Source organism: Coenobita brevimanus, chromosome 3 (assembly GCF_032717465.1).
Source record: "Coenobita brevimanus isolate Jiangsu-jjx chromosome 3, ASM3271746v2, whole genome shotgun sequence".
Classification (NCBI taxonomy): domain Eukaryota; kingdom Metazoa; phylum Arthropoda; class Malacostraca; order Decapoda; family Coenobitidae; genus Coenobita; species Coenobita brevimanus.
In genome coordinates, this window is record NC_136956.1 from 2,059,165 (window position 1) to 2,071,133 (window position 11,969).

General features: G+C 43.6%; 1 protein-coding gene across 1 annotated transcript in view; it reads left to right on the plus strand.

Annotated features, from left to right (window-relative positions):
- LOC145393528 (aminopeptidase O-like) overlaps positions 1 to 10,966 on the plus strand; it is a 32,510-nt gene extending 21,544 nt beyond the window's left edge. Inside the window, exons 6-7 of the mRNA XM_080267682.1 lie at positions 5,796 to 7,104; positions 9,757 to 10,966. Of these exons, the coding sequence (XP_080123808.1) occupies positions 5,796 to 7,104; positions 9,757 to 9,930 (1,483 nt within the window). The 3' untranslated portion in view covers positions 9,931 to 10,966. The remainder of the gene's footprint in view (positions 1 to 5,795; positions 7,105 to 9,756) is intronic.
- The last annotated feature ends 1,003 nt before the right edge of the window (positions 10,967 to 11,969 follow it).

Consider the following 11,969-nt stretch of genomic DNA (forward strand, 5'->3'; position numbering starts at 1 on the left):
GGAATTTCAAGGATTTGATGCTAATACTAATGTCATGGACCTGGTGAAAACATTAATTATGAGGATTAGTGAACTCGAAAAAAAAGTAGAGAATCTAGTGATAAAGGATGTGTCAGGAAATACGGAAACCACCATACAGAGTCTAATCCAGTCCAACGAAACAGCCAATGAAGAGATTAAGAATTTGAAGAGGGAAAATGTTGAACTGAGGAGGAAACTTGAAGAGAGTACTAATAAAACGGAGAAGGTGAGTAATGTACTAGAAGAACACAAGGCAAAGTGGGCACACGTAGAAGAAGAACAGAAAGAAGTGGTCAGCTTAAGAGAGATCATCCAGGAAGAAAAGGAAATGAACAAGAAAGAAATGGAAGAAAATGTAGTGAAAATACTGAAGAAAAAAGAGAAAATAGTGAGAGAAACTGTAGAAAGGAACAGATGTGTGGTAGTATTTGGAAACAGGGAAGAGGAAGAAAAGGTTAGGTTCGCAAGACTCGAGAGAGACACGAACATGGTGAGAGGAATATTAGGCAAGATTGACCCCGAAGGAGACAAGTGGGTAAAAGAAATTGAGGAAGTAAGGAGGATAGGGCCTTATAGGAAAGGGGAAACAAGACCAATGAGAGTCAAGTTTACATCAGAAAGTGTAATAAATGAGATACTTAAAGTGACCTGGAAATTAAGCAAAGAGGCGGGGATGGAAAATATTATAATAAGAAAAGATCTGAATGAAGAAGAAAGAGAAGTTTTAAAATCATTAAAGGAAGAAGTAAAGGAAAAAAATGATAAGAGGACAGAGGAAGAACGTAATACTTTTTTTTGGAGAGTATTGGATATGAAAGTAAGGAAATGGTATTTAAGGAAATAGAAGTGAAGGAAACTAGGGGGATGGTTGTGAAAGATCAGAAGTTGAGGAAGTGGTACGGACAGAGAGTAGGAGAGAAGAGGGTATTAATAATGTCAAAAATAATTTGAAGGTGATATATACTAATGTTGATGGTTTCATATCGACAAGGATCGAAATTAATGATTTCTTGAGAGAACATGAACCTGATGTCATGTGCTTTGTAGAGACCAAATTAAGAGAAGATATTGATGTTCATTTGGGAGATGGTAAATACAAACTGTGGAGAAAAGACAGAAAAGAAAAAAAGGGAGGAGGAGTGATGATAGCAGTGAAGAACAACATAAATGTAGATACTGTGGAAATGGGAGAAGGCAGGGCTGAAGTGATATATATGAAATTAGAAACTGGAGAGAATGTTAAGAGAGATATGGCGGTAGTGTATGTTCCCCCAAAGACGAGAGCATGGAAGGATGACGAATACCATGAGATGTTGTCAGATATGGCTAGCTACTTGCAAAAAATAATTGAGAAAAGCAATAATATAATTTTGGTGGGTGACTTTAATTGTAAAGAGGTGAACTGGGAGGAATGGTACTTGGGAGGCGGCAAGGATTCGTGGGGTACTATGTTATTAAATATAATAATGAATAATGTGATGACGCAGTGGGTCAAAGAAGAGACACGGTTTCGAGGTGAGGATACACCAGCAAGGTTAGATTTACTGTTCACCAAAGAACCCGATGTAATAGAATCATTGGAATATCTCTGTCCTTTGGGAAAAAGTGATCATGTGGTCATTGAGTTCCAGATGTTAATAGGAAACGTTGAGCCAAGAGACGAGCTTCATAGACAGGGAAGATACAACTTTGGCAAAGCAAATTTTACAGGATTGAGAAACTTTTTTGAAAATGCAGATTGGAGAAAATTCAGAGAAACAAGAGAGATACAGAGGAAGTGGGATATCTTTCTAGACCTCTGTAATTTGGGAGTGGAAAAATTTGTACCAAGAGTAAGAGGGAAAGAAAACAGGAAAAAGGAGTGGTTTAATAGAAGGTGTATGATAGCCAAAAAAAAAGAGAGATAAGGCGTGGAACAATTGGAGAAAGAGAGGTAACGACAGAACAAAGGAAGAATATAAAAGAACAAGAAACGAATACACAAGAATACGTAGGGAAGAAGAAAGGAATTTTGAAAAAGGTATAATTGACAAATGCAAGGATGAACCCAAACTGTTTTATAGATTTGTTAATGGCAAACTGAAACAAAAGGAAGGAATCACCAAGCTGAAAGTAGATGGAGAGGTCTTTAAGGATGCGGCAATGCAAGCAGAAATAATGAACAAATGTTTCCAGTCAGTTTTCACTAAAGAAAAGGAGCTTGTGGAAGGGGAGGGAGTGATTAGAAATGTTCCGGTGATGAAAGATATAAAAGTGGAGGTGCAGGAAGTGTACAAATTACTGGAAACTCAAGATGTAAGGAAAGCCCCAGGACCTGATGGAATTTCTAATTGGGTACTGAAGGAATGCAGAGAACAACTGACAGATAAGATTCACAGCTTAATTGTATGCTCACTGGAAGAGGGGAAAGTGCCAAAAGAATGGAAGAGGGCAAATGTGGTACCAATTTACAAGAGAGGAAACAGGGAAGAACCCCTGAATTATAGACCAGTGTCTCTAACCAGCATGGTCGCAAAATTGTGTGAGAGAATCCTGAGAGACAGATGGATAAAATATCTGGAAGAGATGAATATTTTGGCTGAATGTCAGTTTGGATTCAGAAGTGGAAGGTCATGTGTTTCAAACTTGTTGAGCTTTTACTCAAGAGCGATTGATGTGGTACAGGAGAGAGATGGTTGGGTGGATTGTGTGTACTTAGACTTAGAGAAGGCCTTTGACAAGGTACCTCATAAGAGACTAATGTGGAAACTAGAATATATAGGAGGACTAAAGGGGAAACTTCTGGAATGGATGAGAGACTTTTTGAGAGACAGAAAAATGCAGACAGTAATAAAGGAAAAGATGTCTGGATGGAGGGAAGTAACAAGTGGAGTCCCTCAAGGCTCAGTGTTGGCGCCAGTAATGTTCCTGATTTACGTAAATGATATAGTAGATGGAGTGAACAGTTATGCGAGTCTGTTTGCTGATGATGTAAAGATCTTGAGGAAGATAGAGGTTGAGGAGGATTGTAAAATACTGCAGGAGGATTTGGATAGGATACACAATTGGAGCCGGACGTGGGAAATGAAATTTAATGTAAAGAAATGTAAAATATTGGAAATGGGTAAAAGTACCAGGAGACCATCACTGAATTATTTTTTGGGTAATGAATTAATCACAAAAAGGAGAGAAGAGAAAGATTTGGGAGTGCTGGTCCAAGATAGTTTGTCACCAGAAAAGCACATTAACAAGATAGTTGGAGAGACTTATAAGCTCTTGACTAACATAAGAGTAGCATTTCATTATATGGATGAGGAAATGATGAAAAAATTGATAGTGGCCATGATCCGCCCCAGGTTAGAATATGCAGCGGTAGTGTGGTCCCCACACAAAAAGAAAGATATAAACAAGATCGAGAAAATACAAAGAACAGCAACCAAGATGGTCCCCAGTCTGACAGACCTGTCATACAGAGAGAGGTTGGAAAAACTGGATTTGCCTTCCTTAGAGGAAAGGAGAAAGAGGGGAGACATGATTGCGGTGTTCAGGACCATGGTGGGAGTAGATAAAATTGACAAAGAAGATCTGTTTGTATGGGATAAGAGAGCAACAAGAGGACATGGAATGAAATTGAAAAAGTCAAGCTGCTTGAAGGATATCAAGAAATATAGCTTTCCTTACAGAAGTATAGACTTATGGAATAGCCTGGACAAAGAGATCGTCCAGTCTAAAAACTTAAACGAGTTTAAAGTTATATTCGACTTATTGAGAAACAGCGACGGAAACCCACGAGCATAGTACATTCCGTGTATATCACAATTAGGTATATTCTTAAATATTTAGATTGACTCAGACAAAGAGGTGGTGCATGAGAAAAGCATTCATGTGTGTAAAGGTAGACTTGATAAATGTGGATATGGAGACAGGACAACACGAGCATTGCTCAATTCCTGTATACTACAAATAGGTAAATACAAATAGGTAAATACACACACACACACACACACACACACACACACACACACACACACACACACACACACACACACACACACACACACACACACATCAGCTATATACAGTATGCACACACACACAGGCTGTCCACATATCACCTGTACAAGCGCATGGCAAATATTTATCTGGATGTCTTTAGTGTATTGTAGGGGGAGGCCAAGGATGAGGTGGAGGGATGGAGTGGAGAGGTATATGAGAGAAGGGGTTGTGAGCTGGGAGCAGGGCAGTGAAATGATGGGGAACTGGGCGACATGGAGGCGATTTGTTTGTGGCCACCCCTTACCGGATTAAGGCATCTGGCAATAGGTAGATAGACCTTTACAACTTTAGGGCATGTGTTTACCTTGACGTCTTCAGTGTGTTTATGGTATTGGAGTTGGAATAAATCAGCAGACATGTCTTGAAATAGGATGCTGCACTGACTCACCAAGATCTGGGTGTTGGAGAATTCGTAGGCAAAACAGATTCATGCTGTTGAGTTTGTTGGATGTGACTGAGAAAATTAGGAGAAATACACTGAGGTGGTTTGGCCATATGGAGAAAATGGAGAATGACAGACTGACTAAGAGGGTGTATGTAGGTGATGTGGAGGGAGGGGGAGACCGAGGTTGAGGTGGAGGGATGGAGTTGAGAGGTATATGAGGGAGGGGGGAGTGAGCTGGGGGGAGGGCAGTCAAGTGGTGGGTGACAGAGCGACTTGGAGGTGTTTTGTCTGCGGCCTCCCTTTGCGGGATTAGGGTGTCAGGCTGTAGATAGATAGGTAGATAGAGTTTAAAGAGATGAGCCAAGTTCTTCATGGTATTTGTGGTGCTGGTGTAGAGGTGTACTGAATGCCCTCACAAAAAGCTTTGATATTTTCTTGTTAATATCAGCAAAGCATGTGAAAGTATCTCAATTCTTGTAGCGTTCTAAAGGTGTGTAGATAATTTGTGGGCACCCCATATTACACTGCATTTCACACCACTGGGTAATTTATTATGTGTTGTGGGGGCAGGTCATTCAGTGTTATCAGCATCTCTCTCTCTCTCTCTCTCTCTCTCGCTCGCTCGCTCGCTCTCTCTCTTTCTCTTTTTAATGCCAGGAAGGAGGAACCAAAGACTAGCCTGCATGATTGTTCGCTCCAAGAAAAGATAAAACCAAGATAATATACTGTAGATCGAATTCAAGATCTGTTCATTTTGAAATACTTGGACACACAGCATTTAAAAGTGGAGGTCATAGACGGTTGGAAATACAGACAGAGGGAGACAGTTCCAGAGTTGACCTGTTGCATGCATGAAGGACTGGGAGTAACAGTTAACTCATACATTATAGAGGACAGGAAAGGGATGAGAGTTTTCTGCTAGATGGGTGCATCGTTCATTCATTTCCTGATCCCACTGACACACCCATGCCCACACCAGCAGACTGAACAATGCCCACAACACAATATACTACCATGTGAGTTGCTGGTGGAGTGCTGTTTGCTGGTTATCCTGTATACTACATTCTCCCAAACCACCACATATGATTTCCAAATACCTTCACACTCCAGAATATTTTTTCATGCACTAGAAGGGTGTTGATATCATTTGTCCCCACACTATCTATCTATCTATTGCCAGACACCTTAATCCTGTAGGGGTGGCCACAAACAAATCCCCTCCATGTCACCCTGCCCCCCCACCATTTCACTGACCTGCTTCCAGCTCACACCCCCCTCTCTTACAATCTGTGCATATTTCAAGACAGTTTGTTTGTGAATAGGTATAATAGCCCAGCCTCTTTTCTCCCTGCAGTCACGCATGGTTTGGCATCGTGTTGGGTGCGCAGGACTGGACAGAGGAGTGGCTGAGTGAGGGTTTTGCCACGTACCTGGAGGACGCCATTTTTGCCGATGCTGCCTTAGCCTATCACCGCGCCAGTCGGGCCCCCTCGCCCCCATCGCCGCAACCCCAGTGCAAGAAGCCTCGCAATGGCACCAGCGAGGAGGAGGAGCAGGAGGGAACGGAGGAAGAGTCTCACAGTGGTGGAGAGGAGGAAGAGGGGGAGAGAGAGAATGAGGGGGATGAGGCCAAGAGTGGAGATGAGGAAGAAGATGAGGAGAGAAAGAGTAAAGGAGATGAAGATGATGTACCTGATGAATCCAAATTGTGTGAATCTCATGATGAAGAAGAACATCCTGGAAATAACCAGCACCGCCACCAGTCCTCCAAGGAAGCTGAGGGAGGCAGGAAAGGGTCGACCGAAGAAAGTGCCGGAGGCGAGGAAGACAAGAGTGTCAGGTGCGGGTCAGATGAGGAGAGAGAGGGAGACAAGAATCCCTCCGGTGAGCCAGCAGCGCCCCTTCGCTTGTGTTCGGGCCAGACCCTGACCCGAGCCCGACTGGAGGAACTCGCGGACCTACGGGCCCACATCCGGTACCGCACCCTGGCCAGCGAGCTGGAGCACTCAGCGGAGGACCTGCAGACCCTGAGGCCCATGCAGGGGGAGAGTATGGTGGGGGCGGATGGCATCAGCTATGTCAAGAATGGACTCAACCCAGACAAGGCCTTCCTGCAGGTGCACTACCTCAAGGGATACTTCCTGCTCAAGTACATGAGCCAATTGGTGGGTCGGGCCAAGTTTGACGCCATGATCCGGGAGTACGCCGGGGTGTACCACGGCCAGCTGGTGCTGTCCCGACACATACTGGACTACTTCATCAAGACCTTCCCACAGGTGAAGCGGCACGGGGTGACCCGGGAGACTTTGTACACCACCTGGCTCAACCAGCCTGGCCTTAACCAGGAGATAGCGGACATGTATGCAGAGACCTCCAGTGACCTGGTGGCTCAGGTGGCTCACCACCTTCAGTTCTGGGAACACTTTGACAAGTCCAAGAAGCGCTCCGGCCAGACCATCAAGCGAGCCAAGGTCCAGCTGGACCCGTTTGTGTTCCCAGACCAGCTGGTGCTTCTGCTGGAGTACCTGCTAGAGCTGCCCAAGGTGTACAAGCGAACCCTACGCCAGATAAACGAGTACTACGACATGGCCGCACAGTGTGGCGATGCACGACATCGATGGTGCGAGCTGGTCATCAAGAATGACTACGAAGACTTGTCACAGGTATTTAGCTTGGGATGTTCCCTGTTTATGTTTTCCTACAATAGTTGTAGTATACAGGTCTTGAGCTAGGCTGGTATTATCCATTCCCATTAGCTACATTTTTCCAGTGTATGTGTGTGTGTGAAAGGATGCGAAGATGTGTAAAGGATGCAAGAGTGTCTAGAGGTGGGGGAGTGGACTTTCTGACCACTACTTGGTGGTGGCCAGAATTAGAATGCAAGTAAGATGGAGGAATAGAAGAAGAGAAAGACGAGAGGAAGGAGTAGTTGCAAGGAGAGTGGAAAGGTTACAAGAGGATGAGAAAAAGGCAGATTATAAGAGAGAAGTGGAGGAACGATTGGGAAAATATGAATTGGAGCAGATGGGAGATGTGGAAGGTGTGTGTAAGATATTTACAGAAGAAATATGTGCAGCATGTGATGTGGTGTGTGGAAGGAAGAGAAGACGGAGGGGGGTGCAAGGAACAGCGTGGTGGACTGAAGAGGTGAAACAGGCTGTGGCACAAAAGAAGAAAGCATACAATGAATGGATGAGAAATAGGGGCGTGGAAGAAGTTGAGAGGCGGAAGAGAGAGTTATATGTGGAAAGAAAGAGAGAGGTGAAAAGATTAATAAGAGAGAGTAAGAAAAGAGTGGATGAGGAATTTGGAAGGAATTTGAGTGTAAAGTAGAGGGACTGTAAGAAAATGTTCTGGAGAGAAGTGAAAAGAGTAAGACAGGGTGGAAGTGAAGTAAGCAGGGGAGTGAAAGATAAAAATGGTAGATTACTAGTGGAGAAGGGAGAAAAAGTGAGCAGATGGAGAGAACACTTTAAGGAATTGTTGAACGTAGAGGATGGAAGTAATGCGAGTATAAGTGGCTGGGGAATGGCTGGGAGAAGGAGGGAGGTGAGAAGACAGGAAGAAATCAGTAGGATAGATGTTGTGGAAGCAATGAAGAAAGTTAAATCGGGGAAAGCCCCAGGAATTGATGGAGTGTGTGGTGAAATGCTGAAGCATGGGGGAGAGATAGTTGTAGAATGGATGTGGAAGATGTGCAGATTGGCCTGGGGGGAAGGTAGAGTCCCGGAGGATTGGAAGTCAGGTATAATTATTCCCTTGTAAAAAGGAAGAGGGGAAAAAGAAGTGTGTGGTAATCATAGGGGCATTTGTCTTCTGAGTATAATAGGAAAAGTGTATGGTAGGATACTTATAGACAGAGTTAGAGAAAGAACAGAGAAATTAGTTGGAGAAGAACAGGGAGGCTTTAGGAAGGGAAGAGGTTGTGTAGATCAGATATTCATTCTTAGATCTTTAGTGGAAAAGTTTCTAGAGAAGGGGAAGAAGTTGTATGCGGCTTTCATGGATTTGGAGAAAGCATATGACAGGGTGGATAGACAAGGATTGTGGGAAGTATTAAGAATATATGGAGTAGATGGGAAGTTGTTGAATGCTGTGAAGAGTATGTACGATGGTGCGAAGGCTGCAGTGCGTGTGGATGGTGAACTAAGTGAATTTTTCTCTTTGAAAGTTGGTTTGAAACAGGGATGTGTCATGTCTCCATGGTTGTTCAATCTGTACATGGATGGGGTAATAAAAGAGGTACAAGGTAGGATAGTGGATGTTGGAGTGGCCCTGATGAGAGAGGATAGTGTTTGGAAGCTCCCTGTACTGTTGTTTGCAGATGATACTGTGTTGTTGAGTGAAGACGAAGGGGAGCTGCAAGGCCTGGTGGATGAGATTGGGAGAGTGTGTAAGAAACGGAATATAAAGGTGAACGTAGGGAAGAGTAAAGTGATGGTCTTTGAGAGAGGTGAAGTTAGTGAATGTACAGCGAGGTTGGATGGTGAGGAATTGGAAAATGTGAGTACGTTTAAGTACTTGGGTAGTGTGATGAGTAAGGATGGAGGTTTGGAGGGTAAAGTGCTTGAAAGGGTACAGCAGGGAAGAAAGGTTGCTGGTTCTTTGAAAGCAGTGATAAGAAACAGGGAAGTGAGCATGGAAGTGAAAAAGTTACTACATGACAGTATTGTGATACCAACTCTAACGTACGGAAGTGAAGCTTGGACATTGTTGGAAGGACACAAGTCAAGAGTGAGAGCAGTGGAAATGAGTTATTTAAGAGGAGCCTGTGGAGTCACGTGGAGAGAGAGGCTGACAAATGAAGATATAAAGGAGCGTTGTGGTGTGGATGTGGATGTGATAGGAAGTGTTATGAGGAACACACTGAGGTGGTTTGGCCATGTGGAGAGGATGGAGGGTGAAAGACTGACGAAGAGAGTGTATGTGAGTGAGGTGGAGGGGGGAAGAGGGAGGGGGAGGCCGAGGATGAGATGGAGGGATGGGGTGGAGAGGTATATGAGAGAGGGGGGTGTGAGTTGGGAGCAGGGCAGTGAAATGGCGGGGGACAGGGCGACTTGGAGGCGATTTGTTTGTGGCCACCCCAAACGGGATTGAGGCGTCTGGCAATAGATAGATAGATAGTGTGTGTGTGTGTGTGTGTGCAAATGAACCTAATTGTGCACAGAATTTCAGGTAGGCTCATGTTGCCAGGTCTCCATATCAACATTTATATAGTCTTTTTGAAGGCATGGGTGTTGATGGTGATGTCCATGTGTGAGAAGGGTTTAATCATCATACTCAGACCTCCTCTGTCTCTCTCCCGTGTGACTCAGGTGGAGAGGTTCTTACGTGAGGATCAGGCCATGGGTGTGTACTTGTATGGGGAGCTGATCATCTCTCGCAACACCAAGCACACCCGCCTCGCCGACCAGATGTTCACCAAGACACAGGAGGACATGGACGAGACCTCACGCATGGCCGTCTTCTCCATGTTGTACGGGGAGTAGGGTACAGGGCCGGGGTTCTGAGTGGCATGGCAGGCTTTGTACCACCTCTTCCTGCGTGATCTCATTTGCATACTACACCTTAACATTCTCGCGCATGCTGTTTTTGTCATTTTAGTACTGACGTAATTTCCTTCGGGTGTGTACGAGAGAATGCCGATTTTGCATAATACGTCTTTCCGTTCGTTTGTTTGTTATTTATGTCATTTTAATATCCATACAGTTTTTTTAGTGACTTACAAAGGGAAATCAGTGTATCATTTGCATACCTTACCTCTGTGTTCTCGTTTATATAATTTTAATAGCATAATTTCCAAGAGTTATAAATGAGAGAATTCCGATTTATTTTTGCATCCTTGGCTTCAGCATTTATGTCTGTGTTATGTCTGTCATTTTAACATCAGTAGTTTTCGTCCATTCCTTACAAGAGGATGTGGAAGTGTATTTATATTGCGTACTACGGTTCAACATATTCTGCTGTGTTATTTAAGGACTATTCGCACAAGTCACATACAGGAGGAGTGTGAGGTGTAATACTGAGCATAAATCACAAAGGAAGAGGTGTTAGGGATCGCCATAGCCACTTGGAATGTGACTTAGAGTGACGGTGGACCACATGACATGCCTGATCTACCCAGGTTTAAGTAGATGGCAGCACATTAATACAGTACATGTACAGTATGGTAAAGTTAATGAGTTACATGTCCTCCTAACCCCTCGTAGTCCCAGGGTGTATTTCCTACTGTATTCTTGCCACATCCACACCGTTATACCCAACACCAGGCAGAGCTCAGGCACTGCATTTAGTATATTCTTTCCACATCCACACCGTTATACTCAGCACCAGACAGAGCTCAGGCAGTGCATTTAGTATATTCGTGTCACATCCACACCATTATACTCAACACAGGACAGACCTCAGGCGGTGCATCTAGTATATTCGTGTCACACCCACACCATTATACTCAGCACAGGACAGATCTAAGCAGTACATCTAGTATATTCGTGTCACATCCACACCGTTATACTCAACACAGGACAGACCTCAGGCAGTGCATCTAGTATATTTTTGCCACATCCACACCGTTATTCTCAGCACAGGACAGATCTAAACAGTGCATCTAGTATATTCGTGTCACATCCACACCGTTATACTCAACACAGGACAGATTTAAGCAGTGCTGGGATCAACAAAGACTACACTATCTCCACTCTGAACCTGTATTCTTGTCGGTTGAGGAAGCTCCCTAACACCTTTTCCTAAGCAATTTATTTTGTTTATTACACCTTACTGTCTTCTTCTGTGTTATATAAATCCTAATATTGCCATACTCTGCATAAAGCTCCTTAACACACATTCCTAAGCAATTTATTATGCTTATTGCACCTTACTGTCCTCTTCTGTGTTATATAAATCCTTCTTATATTGCCATACTTTGCATAAAGCTCCCTAACACACATTCCTAAGCAGTTTATTTTGTTTATTACACCTCACTGTCCTCTTCTGTGTTATATAAATCTTTCTGTTATCACCGTCCTCTGCATAAAGCTCCCTAACACCCTTTCCTAAGCAATTTATTTTGTTTATCACACCTTACTATCTTCTTCTGTGTTATATAGATCGTTCTAATATTGCCATCCTCTGCATATTAAAGCTCCCTAACACCCTTTCCTAAGCAATTTATTTTGTTTATTACACCTTACTGTCCTCTTCTGTGTCACATAAATCTTTCTCTTATCACCATCCTCTGCATAAATAATGTACGAAAAGGAAATTAACCAGCCATATCCAGAAACAAACCACTAAGGCATAGATGTTAGGGAGCTTCCTTACCTGATGAGAATACAGAGGACAGGAGGAATGAAGGAGGGAAGGAGGAATGAAGGAGTGGAAGAGGAGGGAAGGAGGAAAGGAGGCATGAAGGAGGAAAGGAGGAATGAAGGAGTGGAAGAGGAATGAAGGAGGTAAGGAAGAATGAAGGAGAGAAGGAGGAATGAAAGAGGGAAGGAGGAATGAAAGAGGGAAGGAGGAATGAAGGAGT